The sequence below is a fragment of the Scomber japonicus genome, chromosome 24 (assembly GCF_027409825.1).
Source record: "Scomber japonicus isolate fScoJap1 chromosome 24, fScoJap1.pri, whole genome shotgun sequence".
NCBI classification, from domain to species: Eukaryota; Metazoa; Chordata; class Actinopteri; order Scombriformes; family Scombridae; genus Scomber; species Scomber japonicus.
In genome coordinates, this window is record NC_070601.1 from 5123694 (window position 1) to 5145961 (window position 22268).

General features: G+C 38.9%; 2 protein-coding genes across 3 annotated transcripts in view; one reads left to right on the forward strand and one right to left on the reverse strand.

Moving 5' to 3' along the window:
* Positions 1 to 22268, reverse strand: part of LOC128354250 (fibronectin type III domain-containing protein 4-like) — an 84506-nt gene that overhangs the window by 51761 nt on the left and 10477 nt on the right. The window contains exons 2-6 of the mRNA XM_053314511.1: positions 17108 to 17383; positions 11829 to 11958; positions 11421 to 11537; positions 11208 to 11277; positions 9029 to 9179 (exon numbers count right to left, since the gene is read on the reverse strand). The gene's annotated coding sequence lies outside the window, so the exon portion shown is untranslated. The remainder of the gene's footprint in view (positions 1 to 9028; positions 9180 to 11207; positions 11278 to 11420; positions 11538 to 11828; positions 11959 to 17107; positions 17384 to 22268) is intronic.
* LOC128354249 (poly(rC)-binding protein 3-like) lies at positions 6941 to 17192 on the forward strand. 2 transcript variants are annotated; one of them, XM_053314509.1, is made up of 12 exons: positions 6941 to 7015; positions 7175 to 7198; positions 7304 to 7336; positions 7428 to 7544; positions 8591 to 8722; positions 9057 to 9185; positions 10834 to 10977; positions 13162 to 13203; positions 14933 to 15008; positions 15529 to 15581; positions 16258 to 16427; positions 17138 to 17192. In XM_053314509.1, the coding sequence occupies exons 1-12, from the start codon at positions 6941 to 6943 to the stop codon at positions 17190 to 17192; spliced, it is 1050 nt and encodes a 349-aa protein (XP_053170484.1). The 2 variants fall into 2 exon arrangements, with proteins under 2 accessions (XP_053170484.1, XP_053170485.1); XM_053314510.1 differs by having other exon boundaries at positions 10834 to 10908; positions 14930 to 15008.

The window sequence follows — 22268 nt, forward strand, 5'->3', positions numbered from 1 at the left end:
GGTTTGGCTATGTGCCTTTACCTTTAAACTGACCTTGCCCTGCTTCACATTTAACCAAAAAATGTTCTCTTCCACTGTCTGAGTCTCCAGCGTTCACTAAAACTACCCGTTTGCCAAACTGTTAAATAATATCCTGCTTTAGAGACTGAAAACTTGAGAATGAATCCTAATAATATGAATCCTGATAAAGTTAGCTGTAAAATATCACAGGGTCGAGAGGTGGACGCTCCTTTCATACGGTCTGAAGTACAGATAAACTAGTTTTAGCTGGGTCTACTTTAAAGTGTAAGTCCGCTTAAGACAGGCTGATTCCCTGAACTGGCATCCCCCCTCTTGGCCTCTGATTATGACTTATCTCCACATGCAAACATCACAGATGAGAAGTTGAAAGGGTGGCAGAGAATTTTACATAAAGAAAGACACAAAAATACCAAATTTATCAAGCTTAAGTAATTATCTGATACTTCGCATTTTTCTATTCAGGTTTTGTAGATTCTGCAGGGGGAAGATTACGTCATGAGGCAGAAAACGCTGCTATTTGATTTCCACTCCCTCACACTGTTTTATACACTTCATTTACTTTTACTAGTACAACATTTCACTGCAGAACACTGTTTATTCATTCATTCTTTTAAAAAAAAAAGATATATAAATGTGAAGCTATTCAGCAGCAGATTCAATTTCAGAGCAGCTTCCACTCAGCTCTGGTGTATAGTCATGAAGGGTTTTATATCAAAATGTCATAATGACATATCTCTAGATATGTGGATTAGGACGGAACAGATGACAGGGGCTTTGGCCTAGATTAGACCGCCGGCCGTCCATTTAATGATTTTCTTTACAGGATTTCAAATGTCTCGTTCTGTCTCGTTCTCTCTATTGACAGAGTTGCTGTATCTCTCTGTGCAACTCACTGATGATTGTATGGCAACATAATTATTTGGAAACTTATTTTGAGATCATTCAATTAGCCTTCTACTGAAATAACTCGACGTCAGGAAGCATCCATCCTCGTTGATTCATATTTTTATATATTTGTGGTTTTAGTTTTAGTTCTTTTGGGGGTTTGCATTTTGTTTCAGTCCAAAAGATACCAGATCTCTTGAGCAGTAAACAATGTCTGTTCCTAAATATAATGCACAACTCATGCACAGGCTGGAGCCTGGAGTCAGAAAGGGGATTTACTAGTAGAGACAAGTGGGGACTTCATCAAAAGAGACTCCATCCATCGTATCCCTCTAGAAATCTAAAACAGAAACCACCTTTAAACTGAATCTATAATCGGTAGAAATGACTGAAAACTCAAAACTATAATAGAAATAAATGTTGAACTTTTATCTTTTATCTGAGATTTAATAGAGAAAACCACACTGGAAAGAGTGATGTAGACCATGTCAAAAGGGGCCGAAGCGAGTTGATGGTCAGTCAGCTGTGCAGTGGCCTGAAGTGCAGGGCAGGGGCAGAGGAGTGTCCAGTTTTATAGACAGTTCATGGTAATGAGATCCATCTCTATCTGCAGCCATCTCTGCCTTTTTCTTACCAGAGAGGCCAATAAAAATATATAGCCATCATTAGTCGACGCTGCTTGAATTGTGCAATATTTCCCATGCTATTAAACACTTTATACTCTAAAGAAAAGGGGGGCACTAATGATCAATAATCCTTGCCCTTTCCATCATCCATCTTCACCAAATGCACTTCCACATGTCAAACATCTCCGCTCAACTTTGCTTTTTCATCCATTTGCGAGTCCATCATTTACAGCCCAGTGCTTCTGCACAACAGGAGCATCTCCTCATTGTTAGGAGTACACAACAAGATAAAAGAGAAGAGACCTCAGATTCAAGTTCTTCAAGAGCAATGCACAAGTCTTTTTCTGTGGCGAGCGCTGAGCAGACGCAGGGAGAGATGGGAGGCGAGGGGGGTGGGTGGGTAGCGGTAGTGGTGGTGGAGGGGGGGAGCCATTTTGTGCACTGCGTTGTCCAGCCGAGCGTAAAGCGTGATTAATTCAATAGCTGCCATAGAGGAGGAGGCTAGCAGCACTGCAACACCGAGCATGACCCACTTTCCCCATCAGATGTCATGAAAAATTCCCTACCATCCTTCTCTACATCTCTCATTTCCCTCCTCCAACTTCCTGCCTGATTAACAAAGAGAAGGGGGAGGAACGTTGCAAAAATCAATGCATGCGCAATGTGTTTGAAATGATCAGCAGCGAAGGCCGCAGAGCAGCGACTTTAATAATGTCATTTAGCAACAATATACTTATTTTTAAGCTTTTAAGTGGAAGTTGAAGAGATTTTAAAATGCAGTTTTTAAAAAAGATTCAGACCTTAAAATAAAACAACTGGCTACTGCTTGGGGGTTTTAGCCCATTGGGGCAAATGATTCATGGGGCTCTGACCTAATTCTATTATGCTACAGGATGTACAGTATGAGCAAAATACTGTCTGGGAGAACAACTATTCAAACGCAGCTCTTAACTATGACCTCGTTCACGTCTGAGGTCCAACAGACTCGTTTTTATTGACCTAAATCTAAAGCAGAATATCCCACTTTTGAGTGCCTTAGTCACAGCGCAGGAGGCCGTTGGAAGACATTTTATTTTCGTTATCGTGCGGAGAATGCAAAGTGGAGAAAGGACGAAGAGACGTGCAACACAAGCCAATCAACTTATCTAGTGCATGGCTGTTTCATCATTTATCTCTCACTATTTCCCAAAGATTGATGATGTTTTAAGCACTTAAACTCTCTCCTTTAAGTATCTCTTTGCCCCCAAATACTCATTCGTAGTCTTGAAGAGGATGAGTACTGCGCCATGAGTACTTCCCCCCCCCATGCCTCCCCCTCCCGCCCCCCCAGAGGACCTGCACCTCTGGCTTGGGTCTTAAACCCGGATTAAGGCTTTTTATGTAATCTGGTCTCCTCTGGGAGATTGGAGAGACAGCTGGCAACAGAATCCCTGTCCTTATCTCTCGAACCTCCCCTGGCCTCGAGCCAACCGATCCCTCAGCTCTGCTCTGCATGCAGCGTAGATTAGAGGAGGCACAATTTCTGGATCCAGTGGTGGACGTTTAAGTCATGCTGTTGCTAAAACAAACGTTATTTTTAACATATCTGTGGGTTTACTTTGAAAGTACCTACACGTGAGTAACATATAAACTCCTCAATCTCACTACTTGTTTCTTTTAAATATGAATGCTTAAAACTACATGCACAAGCGTCGACAATGGCACAATTCCCTTGTATCGCTTTCTGTTCATCTTTTTAAGGTATTTATCTGTATGAAAATGAAGCTATTAGTCATTCAGTTTTATCACATGCTTCTACATCTTCTCTATCTCTGCAATGATTAATCAATTAGCTGATCACAACTATTTCTATTATCAATTTCAGTCAGTTTATTAATCATTCTCTGGTTGCAGATCCTGTAGTTTGAGAATTTTCTACCTTTATTTGTTTGAAATCATAGAAAACTGAATATATGTTATTTTCATTGTGTTGGTTGAACAAAATAAGACATCTGAAAGTGTCTCCTTGTCTCTGGGAAATTATAACAAGCAGCTTTTTCTAACATTTCACAGATAAATCATTAGCTGAAGCCACTATAATACAAGACCCTGACTTTGACTTTGAGTTAATGCCCTCTAACATCTTAAACTACGTGACACTCTGGGTGAAATTTTAAATACACCCAATATAGCTCCAAAAGTCTACATCCTAAAAAAGTACATTGCACTTCCTGTCATGTGACATTGTCGCAAAGCTTTTAGTTGTTGTACTTGCCCTGTCAAAGCAGCTGAACTATCACCACCTGTCTCACGGTTCCCCATAGACCAGCGCAGCACCCAAATTAGTATGGGGGCTCTGTGGTGAAGTTACGCAGCATTTAGAGGTGTAAATCTAATTGGGTGCATGTTTAGATTCCTGCTGTGTCGTTTTCCAAGGCCCTCGACAAGGTGGCGGCGAGGTCAAAAGACAATCCTTCAACCTGATAACCCGCAGTGATGCAGCTACCCTTTCAAGTGTAAACATCAGTCATTTTGGAGGCACGCCTCGGACTGTAGATATACGACTTTTAATCAAGCATCACCTGCTTGATTAAACACACACAGCCGGTCAAGAGCTTTTTCACAGGTTCAGCTTCACCTTTTCTTACAATGAATCTTCCCTCCTTGCTATCAAGTGGAAGAAAAGAAGCCAAGACAAGACCGTAATTGTGAATTATATCTGCTAATTAATCTGCAATTAAACCGAGCAGGGAGGCAGAGACACCCAGGAGTGATTTGTGAGATGAAGAAAAAAAAAAAAAAAAGAGGTTTTCATTTTCACACAGCATGCAGCACCTCTTGATTGGCAGACAGTGACATTGTGTGTCTGTTTAGCCAAGGTCAGCCGCTCCAGGAGATTTTCTTTCCACATATTGTCTTTAAGGTAGTAGATCAGAAAAAGTAAAATATTATATGATGTAGATATTTCCCTTCATGTGACATTTAATGTGGTTAATTGTGTTTTTAAAGGGTCAGTCTCATAATGTAGCAGCTCAGCATTAGATGTGATGCTTTCTGAGCTAAACTGTTTCAAATATAAATGTGTAAATATCAATATAAGTCATTTAGTATTCGCATACTTGATATAAAAGCTGGGGAAAAGGAAAAAGTTCATATTTATTCCTTTTGACTGACATTTTCGGCAGCAAAATTAAACCTGCGTCAAACTGCTCTCAGTTAATTTGCTCGGAGCCTTTTAAAGCCTGCACGTCATCGTTTATCTATTCAAATTGTTATTTATTCTTATTTACATTCATTTTTCATAATTGAAGTAGTTAAGCCTTCATTATCTACAATCATTATCTTAGTATGTGTCTGCAGTCTTGTGTCTTCTAATGTAATGTTATAATTTATTCCAATTAACTAACATTCATCAGCAGCCATTAACTAATGTTGTGTAAAATGCAATAATTTAAAAACCTCACAATATGAAGGATTTTCATTTATTTGGAAAAAAAAGTTTCCAATCTTCCCTTTGTGGGTTTTCTGGGTTTTTTCATTAAATGGTACCAGATTAAAAGCATCAGTCCTTTCTACAGAGCTGCACTAAATTCACTGTCAGACTGACTGTCTGGGAGTCACATTGTGGATTGGAGCGCCCTCTTGTGTACGCTCCGCAGACTGACGCGCTTGCTGGAGTCATTACATCACTTGTCAGGCAGAATTAGATTGGATCCAGCTGAAATGGGCTTGATAAAAATAAATACGGCGCTCGACGTTCGATGGCTCATCTCGTGACTGAAGAGACATATGCTGACCTACATTTCAATGGCTTTTATTGCAAACTGTAGTGTATTGCATCAGGCTTTTCAGACAGCGGGGACCGCAGCTCATTTTGTCAAAAGCACAGTCTAGTATGTATTTGAAAATGTCACTAGTTTGTGACAGGGCTAATCACAGCCTTTAATAGTTACATTTATATCCTAGAACGACTTTTACTATTATGAGTATATTTTAACCCCTCTTTTCTCCTATCATCTGTATAATATGTGCATTTTTCTGTACTTATATCATGTGTTCTGAATGGTAATCTGATTTAAATATGTTAAATTTAGTAAGACATAAGCACATAACTGATTTTGATCCTGCCTCAAGATTAAATAATAAAACAAGACCCACATTAAGGGATACGTTTAGTGATATTCTATATTTTTCTCAATGAAAAGACCAAAACCAATGATGGAAAGTCCTACTAACAAGTGTTTTCTATGCAAAGCTCAACATATCTTAATCCTCTGCCATTGTTGTCCAAAAACTATTAAAATCATGTCAGTGAGACACACTGCTGCACATAAACACTCAGTCAGAGCATCCAATGGGGATTAATGCGCTGCTGAATATAGTCTCCAGCAAATGTGCAATTTACCGCTGTATGATTAACTTTTGCTAAAAACTACAATGCCCAGCTGTTTTAGAAAATTACTGAGCCTTTTTTAAGCCTTTTTTTAGGGTTTGTGACCTGATTTTATATCTTCTGTTGAAACAAACGGGCCAGAGACGTCAGAAAAGACTATTTCATGGGATTTGTTGATATATACATAAATCAGTAAATATAAAGTAAATACATTACAGCCTGACTGATATATGATATATACTAGAATCAGCATATATGTTGTCCTATAAGCACTGATATGTTTATTTTAAGTTATACTCTGAATTCAAATTTAATATATGCTTTACTTATGTGTTTTTTTCCATTTATAGAAATATATCATTATTAAATTCCCTGTGAAGTTTACTGTTTGAGTGCACTGATGTAATTTTATGCAATAAAGTTTATTTTTAAGTTGTAAAATGTCAGGCCTCCATCACATATCTTTGTCACAAGTGTTTGATAACCACCATTTGAAGGATAAATGCAAAAAACTGTCTTTATGTATGAGATAATTGGCCAATATATTGATATCAGAACTTATATTCGTCTCTAATCAGCCCCAAATTTCCAGTATCAGTTGGACCTTTATACTCATATATAGAATATCAAAAGCCTTAACATTAGTGAAACAGGAAGTCTCAACACATCACAGTCATCTTACACTAAACCTCAACTTGGTATTGAGTGACATGTGATTAAAAGGTCAACTCAGTATGTTTAATATGAGACTATCCCAATAATGCTCTACCAGCTGTATTTTCATCACTAAGTTGCAATTTCACATTCGCTGAACTGACTAAAGCGCCTCAGTCTCAGTCCACATTGAGCTCAAAATGGAAAACCAATTACACACATCAGTCTCCGCTCGCTATCTGCTCGGCTTCATCTCAGCAGGTGTGTCTTTATTCTCCTTCCTGCAGGTGACCGGTTGGCTGACTCCACCATCACACTCGCGTTGGCCCTTGAACTCCTCTCTCACACGACCACGCCCCTTTCCTTCACATCCAATCCCGACATGGAGCCCATCAAGGTCCAATCAGAAGGTGGACTGAATGTGACCCTCACCATCAGGCTGCTGATGCACGGCAAGGTACGAAAAGTTTCTCTTGGCAATAAATTCCAATTTCCTGTTCTGTTAACTTTCTCCTTCTTGCAACTCGTCCAATTATGGTGTCAAAAGGAAATAATCTAATTTCAAGGGGCCCCTGTGGCAAAAAACACAGCTAACAATGTTTTTGTGTTTCTGCAGGAGGTTGGAAGCATCATAGGAAAGGTATTTATCACAAAACACACAACAAGCAGACCATGTAAAGCTTCATCATGCCTGTAGGAAACACACACAGCATCTTAATACCTGCTGCTTTCTTTCCATTTCCAGAAAGGAGAAACGGTGAAGAAAATGCGCGAAGATGTGAGTACAACATTTCTATGAAGAAGTCTGTTATAGTTATGTTGTTTTTGCCATATAATCATGAATTTTCTTCTCTTTTTTTGTCATGTAGAGTGGTGCCCGTATTAACATTTCAGAGGGGAACTGCCCTGAACGAATAGTCACCATCACCGGGCCAACAGATGCTATTTTCAAGGCCTTTGCCATGATAGCCTACAAATTCGAGGAGGTATGACCTTTAAAATCTTAACACTGCAAAGTCTGTTTTTCTTATATACACACACACAAACACACACACACACACACACACACAGACATTTATCTCACCATCCATGCTGAGTCTGCTGTGAGTGTGCTTTACAGTAGCGCCTCTATGGATTCATTTCACCAGAATACAAAACAGGCTTGGCCCTGTTATGTAGGACATAAAAATGCGCTGACCTAACCTTGCAACACCCTTTGAAAGTGGGCCAGTGCTGTGTTTTGATGTGGGTGTCGTATCAGCACGCTCCAAGCCACGCTGAGCCAAATGTCTCCAAAACACTACAGACAGGAATGAGTATGTAAACACTGATACATTCCCAGATATAGACATACAAATGTAGAAAGTCAGAGTATCACTATAAGATATACTGGATTAGTATGTGATCATAATGATTGCAGAAGCAAAGTATAGGAGTACATGAACAGAATAAAGCACAAAAAATAGAAAATAAGCAGTAAAATTAGATAAAAAATATCTTAAAGTGTAGCATGGCAGAAAAAGCAGCAATAATACACTTTTTAAAAAAGTCCTGCATTCAAAATATAAAAGCATGGATGTGGATTAAAAAGTCTATGATATAAATATAATACTGGATTAATATTATTGATGTTTTAATGTGTAAGCAGCAGTTAATTTTGAGTGAAAAGTAACTAATTAATTCAAGCTACCAATTAAATGCAGTGGGGTAGAATAGAAAGTGCAATATTGAGTAAAAAGTCTCAAATTTGTACTTAAATATGCACTAAGTGTTACTACTGCTGTCAAAACACATTTGACATGCAGAAAAAGATATTTGCATTTGTCCAAAAAAATAGTTTTTTGAGTAGTACACTCAGTTTTTTGAAGGTAGTTTTGTGCCACAGCATCTATTAAAGGTCTTCTGTTTGACAGCCACATCAAATGCATGAAGGTGAATTTCTACAAAGTCAACATTGTATAATAGAAAGCTGTAAAAGGTCATCATCTGATCCCATCATCTGATAAAAAAACTTTCCTTTCTCCCCCTTCAGGATATAATCAACTCCATGAGCAACAGTCCAGCAACCAGTAAACCTCCTGTAACCCTGAGGCTCGTCGTCCCGGCCAGCCAGTGCGGCTCCCTCATTGGCAAAGGGGGCTCCAAAATCAAAGAAATGAGAGAGGTAGAGTCCAAAATAACAGTAAAAAAAAAAATCTTATCATTGTGAATTTGCCCTCTCTGTAAATGCCCCATTCACAGTCGTTTCCGAGAGATTTGTCTCCTTATAGTTCCCATGTAAGCTTCCTAAATCCCATATTTAGGGTTCATATACTTTCCATTTACGCTTTAACTCCTATAATCCCCAACGTCTAAAAGCTCAAAGCTCATTTTTTGCTGCTCTGATATCAGTTTGTGTTTTTTTTGGAATTCAATTTGTTTGAAAAGAAAGCGGAAAGGACAACTGAGAGATGAATATCTGTCTACATACCTGAATGTGTTCCCCGTTTCACCTCCAGTCCACAGGAGCTCAGGTCCAGGTCGCAGGTGACATGCTTCCCAACTCCACTGAGAGAGCAGTGACGATCTCAGGGGCGCCAGAGGCCATCATCCAGTGTGTCAAACAGATATGTGTGGTGATGCTTGAGGTACAGTATGGAGGAGGAAGAGGAGGGAGGTTAAAAATGAAATGAAAAATAAAATACATGTTTTAATGCTTTAAACAGCTGATGAGAAATATACAGTAGTTTGTTTAAAGAGCCACAGTTTTGAGTTTTTATCTGCTTCATATTATCGCCTGAAATACACCTGCTGGTCGGCCTGACAACATGGTTACATGTATGTGTTATCTGCTGCTAGTATGTTCAAAACTGATGCATCTATGGACGGATTATGGGAGCATGTGTCCTCTGCTAAAAGGCCACCCGTAACACCTCCGACATGGGAGCAAGACCCCCAGATTAAACGAGAGGCACAACGTGGTTCAGATGACATTTTGCAGGTGAAACAGAACTCTTAAAGTGCTGCTGCTGCTGGACTCCAATAATCTGTTAACACGGGAGATGAAGCGAGCCAGTCTGACTCCTCTTCAAAGCTCCCTGCCACATCAGATCCACACCATCACTCCTCTGTAGAGATATAACATTAAATACTACAAGATGCAGGTTGTATTTTACTTAAAGCAGAGCTATTCTGCTGTCAACATTATTTAAAGTCTGTAATTACTACTAATTAAGTCGCTCTGTGTGAATGAAATGCCGCTGCAGCAAAAAACTAAATTGGATTGGATTTAGTTGGCAGGTATTCAATATTAAAAAGACAGTGATTGGGATCAGGAGCAAAACGTGTGATCCCTACTTTTAACTCTGCTCTGCTCAGCAATCCATTCATGGGTGCATCCGATTGATTTTGTGTGTTGATGATGTCTTCTCTTTCTGCTAAATTGGATTTCTAGCCATCAATATATTGCTGCAAACATATCTGTGTGGTCCAATATCTGACAATGACAGCACTAACTATTGTGTTCAGAGTGACTTCAGTTGGGTGCTCAGCCTCCAAATACAGTGATGTGTGTATTTCCCCCAAAAGAAAATGCTCCAGAGGTCAAACCAGCAAAAAATCTTTTGGGTAAATTTTATTTAAAATTATTACTCTGATAAATAGCTCTGTTGAAAGATTCGAGCTCAAAATGATTTTATATCAAATTAACCCAAAATATCATCAAATAAAGTGATTTTTCTGCTCTTTTTGACCTCTGGCATGCTGCCTTTTCCCCACAGACAGCAGAAACTATCATTCCTGGCTTGTAGCTACATGATTTGGATCAACAGACAACACACTTTTTTTATTTTAGCTGTCTCTCTTTTTCTTGCACCATTAATTTGAACTATCTGCACAGCCAGTTCTCCATTGGGCCTTCATGATGGCACCAGCCATGGATACTAGGACATTTGTGACATGACTGTAAGTCTCTAGAACACTGACTTAAAAAACAAACGATGTGTAAAATACAGTGTGTAGAGTCATCATTATCCAGTTGAAAGTGATGTTCCAGGTAAATCCAAGTTTAGTTGTGCACTGAACCACGATTTGGACATTTTATGTCAGCATGTACACACAGTCAAGAGCACTTTTGTGTGAGTGTCACAGGTTGTCTTCCCTAAGGCACTGTCCCTCTTGGTCTCACTTTATGCAACTTCTTTTCTTTCTTTCTCTTTCTTTTTTTCTGCTCTAACACTCTCTCCACATCTCACCCCTTCTTCTTCCCCCCACTCTCTCCTCCTTTGCTCTCCTCAGTCCCCACCGAAAGGTGCCACAATCCCCTACCGCCCCAAGCCTGCCTCCACCCCTGTCATTTTTTCAGGTGGCCAGGTAAGAGCAGACCCACTGGGGGCGTCCACAGCCAACCTCAGCCTCTTACTGCAGCACCAGCCACTGCCTGTTAGTGTCGCACCAGGTTTTACTCACTTTTCCTCCCTTCCTCACTTCCCCAACCTGCCCCCCTTCCGCGACTAGCATGAAACCATCACTGCTGTCTACTGTGCCCTCACCGTCACCCATCACCCCGAGCCACTCGCAGCAGAACTGGGATAAATGGCATTAGTCATTAAGAGAGAATCTGAATAAGTCTGGTGTCATCTCATGCTGGTTACAGCTTTTTTTAAACTTACCTAATAATTGATGAGAACAGAGGCAGAGAAAGGATCTGGTGTTCCCTTTCAGCGGTCCTCCATGCCCATCCTAAATAGACAGAGCCAAAATAAAAATTAATAAATTTCAGTTGCTAAAATGTCAAACTTCCTGTCTTCCTGAAGAAAAACATATTAACATCACCTTAAATAAATAACTACAATTTAAAAAGGCCAACATGCTTGTTAACTTACCTTAGTGTGGGCCAGAAAACAAAACAATCAAAATCCATGTAACACAGGTGGGAGAGCAGGAGGTCAGCAGGTCAGACTGGGGGAAGTAATCAGATGATCTGCAGAGGAGGGGGGCAACTAGTGGACAGGAGAGGTAAGACAGGGGTTAAATGAAACACTCAACTGAGATAACTTATTATGGCTTGATCAGGTTACTCTAGGCCTTAGCTCATATTTGAATAATTATTTCCATCATTAATTAAACCACAGATCATTTTTTAATTAACTGATTAACTGAACTGTCTTAGACACCAAAAAACTTCTTCAAATATAGACCAACAGAACACCATGAAACCCAAAAAATACATACTGTTTTTATCATAACTTTTCTTATAAATAAGGTTTCTATTAAGCTTCAGAGTTTCTCACCAAACTGCATTCTGCTGTCTGTAATCTTAAAGTCGAAAAGCCGATATTTTGATAGAGAGCAGTGTTCTTCTTGTCTGCCTTTGCTGGTGCATTGCTGCATTTCTTGGCACCTTTCATCACCAGCAGCATACTAGGAACAATAAAAAGGGTACATTAATATTTAAAACAAATCATTTAAAACAAACCCTTCAAAAATATTCAGTATGCAGGTGTATTTTTGGGTGCGTTACCAGATACCAGGAAGACTAAACTAGCAACACAGAGGCTAATGAGGATTATCTTCACAATTAACAATACGTCTGTAGATCGATGGATTAGAGTGAAACTACCAGCAGGAATGGCTTGTGATCAAAAACTCCAAATATTATCTTTAAGAAGCTGAAACCATAGACGTTTGGCCTTTTGATTGATAAAAATCTAATCAATTGGGAGATGTTTTCTGGGAGATGTTTTCTGTCAATAAACTAATCAATTAATTGTTTCAGTGTTATATTTCACCACCATTAGAACGCTATATTTTACATTATAAAACCGGAATGATCCAATTTCCAATGATATATATATAGCAGTAAACTGATATTCTCATGTGTTGCGGACAAGCTGACCACTAAAAACAATCAATGTATGTCCATTAAAGGATCAGTGTGTAATATTTATGGGGATCACATGGCAGAAATATTGGCAGAAATTGAACATAGTATTCACAAGTATGTTTTAATTAGTTTATAATCAGCTGAAAATAACAACCATTGTGTTTTCATCTCTTTAGAATAAGCCCTCAAACTGCTAGATTCACTGGATTTCTCTCACACCCAGACTCAGACACATTATTATTTGCTGGTTGCAGTATTGCTCCGATCACTGTCTTGGCTGGTGAAATGAAATTTAACTCAGTTCTGACCTCTGTGGCCCCTACAACCCAATATCCGATAGGTCAAGTCACATAACTCCTCTCAGGGCCGCTCCTCTGGTTTCCTCCACACCCTTTCCCATCACTTCCCCACTGTCTCGGTTGTCCCTTATTGATTTAGTTCAACTGGATCTGATTGATGAATTACTATGAGAACATGACAGGGAGTCAATAGTGCATGATGTTTTTTGTAACAATGCTAAAATATAACTCAAAAGATAACTATATGTGTTTTTCTATTGCATAATTGTATTTAAATTATAATTTCTTTAGGGCGTAATGTTAGAAGATCAACAGTTTTTACCTTTTGAATATCTGATTAAATACAGCATGTTTCTTATGCAATTACTTGATGAGTGTTTCTGTGCGCTTGTTCCGATGATGTAACGAGATAACAATAAGCTCTTCTTCTCATGTTCGCAGGCTTATACCATTCAAGGACAGTACGCCATCCCACATCCAGATGTGAGTGCTAACCCCACGAGGCAGTCCACACTGCACTCTCCATAATTCTGTCTCGCTGCATCCAAATTTCTCTCTTTGAGTCGCAGGCTCTTACTCTCTTTCCACCCTTATTAATATTAAATGTTAATATTAATACAGATTTTTTCTGATATGTATTTCCTATATCTTCTAACTTTTCTGACACTTGCCTCCCTGCCCTTTGTGTGGCGTTTAACCTCATGGGGCTTGGCCTGCAGCAGTTAATATAGTCTTTATTAAGCAAGGTTTTAAGTTATTTTGAGTTATTTCCCACTTTATTTCCCACTTTCCTTGCAGATGATTTCACCAAACACTTCAGATCCATGCACAGTTATGAGCTGAGACCAAATTCAAAGAAGTTCTGACATTCAACATCTTAAATGTCAGTTGCCAAAAAGTATTTCATTCAAAATCTAAACCAGAGGGCAAAAACTAAGAAAACAATGACCAAAGTAGTTTCCTGGATTAAAAAGGCTGCTTCGCTGGCAGATTTAAAAGGTTGAAGTTCCTCTTGAAGAACTTTCATAATACGTTTTTCAAACTTCAATAATGTTAAGAGAGACTTTATAATCACATCATTACTGCCTTTCTTATGCAAGCTTCATCGCTTAAAATAATGTGAAATGAATTAAAAATGAAGCAAAAAACCTTATGTGGTCCCTTTAACCAAAGTACAGATCTACATTAAGACATGATCTGTTCAATGTCACCTTAAAAATTAAAGGGTCCAGCAAGACTAGAAGGGACAGTTCGACATTTTGGAAAAAGCTTACTCTCTTTCTCGCTGAGAGTTAGATGAGAAAATTTAACCCACTTTAATGTCAAGTGATTAAATATGAAGATAAAGCTTTATATTTAAAGCAGCTATTATGAATACATTTAATAATAACAATATATCAAATGACAATGTGCAATGTCAGAGGTGTCACATGAACCTACAGAGAATTATCAGTGACTCTGCAGCTCCCCTCGGCTTGATGGAGCAATAGTGAGTTTCAGCTCATTGTTTAGCTGTTTAGCTGCAACTTTATTGTTCTAGTTCACTCTCAGGAAAAGATATTTCCCTCAGGAGTTGGTAGAGAACAAAAACAGGAAAACAGAGTAAACCAGGTGGATGGAAACACGACTTCCAATGAATGATAATGTTGCTCTATAACTGCTGGATGTCATTTAAAAGGCTGCTTGTTTCTGCTGCCCCCAAGTGGCCAAATAATCAGCTAATGCAGGTTCAAGAGACAGCTCAAGAAAACAATTATGCTTTTCCCAAACTGTCCATATTTTCATCTTTAGGAAGCTCAAATACTGTCATGGCATCTCACCTTAATCTGGAGATGTATCTTTGTTAGGTCTGAATTACTACATTGAATTGTCACACTCATGAATCCCAAACTAATCAATAATAAAACAGACCTTTATGCTCAAATTGACAATTAACCAACAACCCCAACGCCCCAATCTCAGGCCAAGTCCTTTATGAGCTTCTTCTCTCTCTGTCTCTCTCTCTCTCTCTCTCTCTCTCTCTCTCTTTCTCTTGGTCTTTGTCCTTCACCTGTCTGTGTTGTTACTTTTCCTCAGATCCTCTCTCTACTCTTGTAGCGTTTTGGACAGACCTGTATGTGTGTGTCTGTGTGCGTGCGTGTGTGCGCGCGCCAGTGTGTTTTTTAACGATGACCTCATAGCTCTGCTGTCCTCCTCCTCCCCCCCTCAGCAGTTGAGCAAGCTCCACCAGTTGGCTATGCAGCAAACCCCCTTTACCCCCCTCGGACAGACCACCCCTGCCTTCCCCGGTACGTACCCACCTACACAACGACCCTCTTTACCAAAGCTCCTTCTCTCGTTTTTACCTGTAGAGACGAACACATTCTCTTCCTCCTTTTTTTCTCTTTTCTCTTCTTTTCCTGTCTCTGTCCTTTTCTCTTTTTCTTCTTCTCGTCGTTCTCCTCCTACTGGTCTCTGTGGTGCTCTGCCATTGACATGGCCTGCTGGTGGTCTGCTCTTGTTGATGTTGAGGTTTCTTTTTGTTCTATGGTTTTCCCTTAGCATCCTTTTTTTTTAAATGATGCAATTGCCTCAAAGATTTTTGTTTGATTTAGAGTGTAGGCTTTAATTTGTCAAGTGATAGCTATTTTATAAAATGTATGTTTAAGCTCTGCTCAGGGCTGAGCACAGAAATGATACCAGGCAATAAAAAAACTCCAGGACTACAGTTCTTCAATGCTGTTCACTCCCTCAATGTGCCAAACTCTATTTTATGTCCTCTTCCTTCCTCTTCCTCTCTTTCTGTCTTCTTCCCATATACAGCAGCAGGTCTGGATGCCAGTAACCAGGCCAGTACTCATGAACTCACCATTCCCAATGATGTGAGTACATTTGTCAGCGAAATGTCCGCCAAATGCTCAATGAGACATTTATGATTTAAAACTTAGACAAGGCATCATTTTTCATACAACAGGCTTCATTCATCTATTTCGTTACCAGTCACAAGCAGTTTAGATCATTTGAAGACTCTTTGTGCGTATTTGTCACTTTCACTGCTCCTCTTACTGTGAAATTGTGATCATGACTCCTGTTTGAATATTTAAGCCCATTTTCAAAGAGATTAAAATGATGAAATCTTAATTAATTGGTTAAATTATGAATTACATGAAGAGACCTGCTACAATTTTGCTCTAATTTGGCTCAATGAAAGAGAAACAAAGCATGACAGTAACTGCTATCAAAACAGAAAATCACAATTTCAAAAACCCTGGTATATTATCTTTTATCATGTCTTCCAGTTAAAGTTTCCAGTGATATCATTTGACAGCAGCTCAGATGCTACTTTTTCAGAGATACAGTACAGCCAAAGACATTTGGCTTTGCGAAGTGAATGTCCTTAATTGAAAAGACTTGTTGGACCCAAGTATTAAAGTTATAGTTGAAAGGCTGACAATGACTGGCCCGTACTCACAGTCAAATAGCGTCAGACCAAAAATGTGCATCTATGAGTCTTCCATGCTCCAGCCATCCTAAGTCCTGCCCCCATTTTTTTCCCAGCTAATAGGCTGCATAATCGGACGCCAGGGAACCAAAATCAACGAGATCCGTCAGATGTCTGGGGCGCAGATCAAAATTGCTAACGCTATGGAAGGGTCATCGGAGCGCCAGATCACCATCACAGGGACCCCCGCCAACATCAGCCTGGCCCAGTACCTCATTAATGCAAGGTCAGAACACGATGGTTGTTAAAGGCTTTTTTGTCTAATTGTTTTCTTTTTTGTCTAATAGAAGCCATTAATGAGGGCTTCTAAATACATATTTTGGGGCTTCTTTTGATTAAATCAGACAGCTGAAAAAGAAATGAAGTTTGCAAATGTGAGAAACGTCCACCAACATCCAATTTAGTGGTGACAGCAAAAGCATAGACTGTGAAAAAACATTTGGTATAGCCACAGTGACACCACCCATCGGTTTGTGGTCTCCAATTTTGAAGCCTTAAGTTTGGCATTTTGACCATTGCCATCTTGGGTTTTTGGAGCCAGAGCTTGGAGAGCAGGGAGCTGAGGAGGAGCTCCACAGACTCCAACTAAAGCACCTCCCGCACCGCCATGTTACATCAATCACAAGGAAGCTACACCCTAAACTAGCATACCATGCTTTATTGTCCATTTTACTCTCAATAGGGCCATCATTTATAAAATTATTTCTCATGGACTTCTTTTTGGAGCCAGTGGAGTTGCCCCCTGCTGGCCATAAGAGAGAATGCAGGTTTCCAGAATTGGCTTCACTTTTCAGACCCAGCTTGAGCAAAACATCATAGACAATCTGAACCATCTCACGAATCAACTCCTCTTTGTCCTGTTCAGGTTGCAATAAAGAAAAAAGTGAAAATATGAAGAGAACTTACTGTGCCTAATGTCCCATCATCGTCCTCCAGGTTCAGAGACGTGGCGGCCATGTGGAACGACCCATCTTCCATGACCACATCCTGAGATCCCTGACTGGCTCCTCCGTTTGGCCCTTTCCAATGACTGACTACCGCAGACAACCCTGATGAAGCCCTTCGGACTCTGGCTCTGGCTCTCTGAAAAAACCCTGACCACCACCCGCCCTGGTTCAAAGCTGTCTATACATCAGGGGGGGTCGGGTGCTCATTTTTTCATTTCAGAGAGCCAAATTAAATCTAAAAAAAAAAGACAAAAAAAAAAAGAATTAAAAAAGAAATTCTCTGTTGATTAGGTTTTTTAGAGAACTGTTGAAGCATGTTGAATGTTTATTAGGAACAACTTGTGTTACTCTCTTTCTTTCTTTCTATCTATCTATTGCTTTCTCTTTCTCTCTGTCAGTGCTGCGTCAGAACATCATTTAAAAGTATAAAAAAGTAAATAGTAAAAAAGACTGAAATTTTTGTAGAACGTAGTTATTTGCATATTACAGCTGCTCAGTGATGCTATCGGCAGAGTGTGTGGTGGGATGTAGCCAAATTATCAAAATTTTATAATATATTTTAGAAAAGTGATATTTAAAAAAAAAAAAAATTGGACTATTCTGCTTTTGTCCCAATTTGCATCTTTGTCTACTACTCTACGAATCCAATCTCTACCCATGACTCTTTGCTGCATCACATGACCCTTTTAAGCCAATGGTATCACTCCTAGAGCCTCCCTTCTCATGTTCATTTCCTATATTTACATTATCGCTTATATTGCATGTGTTTAGTGTTGTATCGTTGTGTATTTGAGTAAACCTGTTCAGTGTACGTGTTCCTTCAAAATGTTATTATTATATCTTTGTGCTCCTGTTCTTTTCCGCTAACTTTTTTCAACATTTTTGGCCATTCACGTCTAGTCCTACACCCTGCCCAGACGAAAAACCTTCCGACATAGCCTCCTTCTATCAACACCAATTATTAGTATATAGATGCATGAATGGAAATTAGTGAAAAATCAGTGGCTAAAAACACTGACTGAAAATTTAAATGATTGTTTACTAACTTATTATTATACTGTATTTGTTTTGTACAAGGACTAATTGTGATTTAGCACATTAGTCGACTACGCGGCGCTCATGCAATAGACTATTCAACACTTTACTCTGGCCTGCCTCTGATGTGGGAGGAATTAGTTGGACTTAAAAGCCAAGTGTTGCGTCCAAACCTTTCGACTTCCTTCCCTTGTCTCGGCGGGAAAAATAAAATTACAAATCTGTGTTGAACCGTGTTGAAGCTTTTGAGAAGGGAAGGAAGTCGAAACTATCACGGCAAAGAGGCCTATAAACGTTTGGACGAAGCCGAATGGTATTTTTTGGGCCAAGGAATGTTCAGGGGTTCATTGGGGGGAACCCACGGGGCCTGGGCGGACGTGACCACTCAGTCTCTTTTTCACGATTGTTCATTTTGTCATGTTTCTTTTTGTCTGTCATGCGGTTGATTTGACGCTTTGGGTTTGAATGTCTTTTTATTGTCAGCAACTCAATTGTTTTTATTTAAGAAGAAAAAAAAAACAAAAGGACAGGTTGGATGACAATTCCTGCTCTGCTGGTTAAAAACCAGCACGTATTTATTTATGGTGTGATTATGCACATATGACTTTTTGTTTGTTGATCATGAAACTTAAGCTAAATTAATTTTGTCGTACTGTATTTCGTTTTCGAGAGGGAGGGAGGTGAGGATGATATTTGGTCTGATTCTGTATTTCAACCGGTATTCTACTCATGAGGATGCTCCTAATATACAGGACAGCTTGAGCCATCTCATTACAGAGCTTCAGCTGAGCTCAATTCAGTGTTGACGCATACAAACAGCTGTTGAATGTTATTGTCGAATCACATTATCTACTGTCCAACACAGCAACATTCTGCATTTTTAGTGTCTCAATTTCTTCGGACATATACTACGAGTTTTATTTTCCCGCAGCCTTTGCTGAGCTTAACTTTGGGTCTTAAGCGCTTTGATGATGACATAAATGTGATTATGTAAATGGACCAAATGCTGTATCACTATACCGGACGATGCATAGTCAACGATTATTCTGCAATAATTCTTACATTTTGATGTGAACTGAAGTAGTAGTGCTAGCATTGAAAATTATGACTTTGTGTTTTCTTTTTATTTTGAGTTGTCATAGCTTGTACTTCAGTGGAATGTTTGTCAAATGAACAAGCTGAAATTATGTTTTATATTTTGGCAAACTTGCTTTTTAGAAGAAGTTAGCTAATACCTAAGAGGGGATTCTTTCCGAAATACCCACATAAAAAACAGTAAAGGACATCCTCAAGGGTATTATGGCTTTTATACAACAGCTATCAGTGCATGTGTACCATTGGTATGTTTGCTTCAAATTAGCACACATATGTAAGAATAAAAACCTGGATTGCTAATGCTTACTAGCACTGTTCGAGTGTGCATTTGACAAATTTGTTGTATAATATGAATTTGATCGTTAAAGCAGGAACATTGAGTTGTAAGTGATGGCAGTGTGATTTCAATAACATCAATATTCATGTGTTACTCAGTGTTTGAAATCTGTATTTATTTACATTTGTGTATATGCCTGAGTATATGACTTTTGAAACAAACTGCAACTAATGCAATAATAGGGTGCAATGTGCAATTATTTATTCAGTTATTTCCTTATTATTAACATAGATACAGAAGAGCTGTGTAGCTTAAATGCTTTTTGAAATTTTATCCACTTTCCATGTGGCAGGCAGCAACAGCAGGAAAAAAGGAATGAATAGACTTTTCTTTTTGTTTTTTTGTTTTTCAGCTTTTGTTTGTGTGTATTGCAGTTTGGGATAAAAAAAAAAGTGATAGAAGTTCGTAACTATTTTCGATTGATTTATTTGCTATGTGCAGATCTATATTAGTTGTGAGTAATTACATAGGTTTTAATTTCAAAGTGTTGGTAAGTATAAAAACAAATAAAGTTTCATTTTTTCTTTCTGTGACTTGTTCTCTGGTTTCTTATTGTTGCCTTTCACAGAAAACTTCATTTCGACTTCGTCCCCGTTCGCACATTAAAGCCTGATGAGCCATGAGCTGACATCGGCCTATGCCAAGCAAAAACTCTCCCTGGGGAGATTTTGATAGATATTAAATACGGCTAATTATTATATAGCAAAGTGATTATGCTAATTAGATGATGGGGTTTAAATGAGATCTATCCTTCTTTAAAAAGATAGCTCTGTGATTTCACTGGAACAAATTATAAAATCTACTTTTAAAAAAGGCAATGAGCCAATGATACAATAAATAATGTAATCATTCTTGTTGTTTATAGCATGGGTTTTAAAATATCTTATGAGCTCTTACTGGAGTTTATTGGCAGGTACTGTAGCAGCAAGATGAGGAATCACTGTAATTTCATATAATTACTACCACTGAGTACAATTTAATTCAAATTATTCCCAATTAGAGAATTAGACTAAGGATGACTCCTCTGATAGGTTTCTGTATCACCACTTACACTTCTCTAATGACAGTATGGCATAAGTAATTTAATAATAGTATAGATTATTATTAGATTATAATAACAATGAAATCTTCTTGTGAGCATCCTTAAAATAATTCATGGTCAACTCCGCACAAAAAGAACCATATCACACAATATCCTACAGTTTGAAGACATTACAAATCACGGTATAAAAGTTTAAGTAAATATGTTAAAGAAGTGATATCTGTGTACTGAAACAAGACAGTCCCTTGCATCTTTACTGCAGGAATATCTTTTTCCAGCAATGAAAGACAAACTTCTTCTTTTTCTTTTTTTTATACAAATACCAGACAGATACCCATCATCAACCTTATCTAATCAATATGTTGCTCAACATGCCTGAGAAATAAGATCAATACTCTATAATTCTCACCATTAATGGTGATTTGGAAGAAATGCAAGCAGGGACTTTGGCTGTCAGAAGTGTAAATAAATGTACCTTCAACTCTTATTGAGGTATCACTGACTGATTGAAGTTCAACCAGCACCGCTTAGATGTTCTTAAAAGCCTTTCATCCATCTCTTTACTCCAGATTCCTTTCCAGTCAATGCATTTCCCCCCTTTTCCTAAAATCCTTCCCGACCCTTCATCCAGTCAGTACAATCCCGTCTCTCTATCACGACTCCAAACTAATTTAACAAGTTTCTTTCACCTTTTTCTCTGCAAACAAATTATAACTTTCCCACTTCAAGCCAACTTACTGCTAACTTCCCTGTCAAATACCAACAGTCACAAAAAAAAAATAAAGCATAGAGGGCATTTGTCAGATAGCAACAGATTTTTCTCCTCTGCTGTGAAGTCATTTCACCATCTTGATATGTGCTGGCCCGCCTTTGAACCTGTAAATTGCTTTGCCAGGGAGGATGCTGAGCGTCCAGACCACAGACGGCTCCCAGGCAGCTCCCAGAGAGGTGATTCAGAGCGTTCAACTTTTTTTTTTTTTTTTTTTGCCCTACAGAGCTTCAGATACTGCTACCTTTTGCGCTTTTAAATTATTCATTTTCCCACTATATGTAGGAACTTTGGTTGGAATAGACAGAAGAACAGCAGATAAATCCAGCGGACCACGTTCTCTTTTCTGGAAATCAGCTGTGAGCATTAAAAAAGGTGAAAAGTTCAGAGGAGATTTTTGCAGCTCAACCTTAGGATATGTGTGGGAAGATAGGGTGCTCTGTGTCTGGACTTGTTTAAAGGCTAAGAAGACCCTCAAGGACAAAAATCTGGTCTTACTATATGGTGTGTGGCAGAGCAGTGAAAGCATCAAGTTTAAATTCAGAGAACATTGACAGGGAAGTTCACAGTTTCAGCTAAACAAATGATGGTTTCTAAGTTCAGGGATGCATTCAGGGGTAGATTAAAACTTGTATGGTGAGAGCCAAGAAGCTGTCAAGTAAGTTGATAGGTAAGCAGGCCATACATAATCGTTGGCTGAGATCCAGCGCGGAGCTTTGCAGTGTGTATCAGACTTTAACGGGGCTGTCCCTGCAGCTGACAGTGAGCCTGACTGAGGAGTCAAAGTCCTGCCACACACAAGTTATGATAAATGAATCCGCACAGTACAAGCAGAAATGTCA

What these genes read in the sequence shown, in the direction of transcription:
- LOC128354249 (XM_053314509.1), top strand. Translation starts at nt 6,941, where the DNA reads ATGGAGCCCATCAAGGTCCAATCAGAAGGTGGACTGAATGTGACCCTC. An exon ending in TGCAGCACCAGCCACTGCCT is followed by an intron (nt 10,978 to 13,161) that starts GTTAGTGTCGCA and finishes TCATGTTCGCAG; the next exon opens with GCTTATACCATTCAAGGACA. An exon ending in GACCACCCCTGCCTTCCCCG is followed by an intron (nt 15,009 to 15,528) that starts GTACGTACCCAC and finishes ATACAGCAGCAG; the next exon opens with GTCTGGATGCCAGTAACCAG.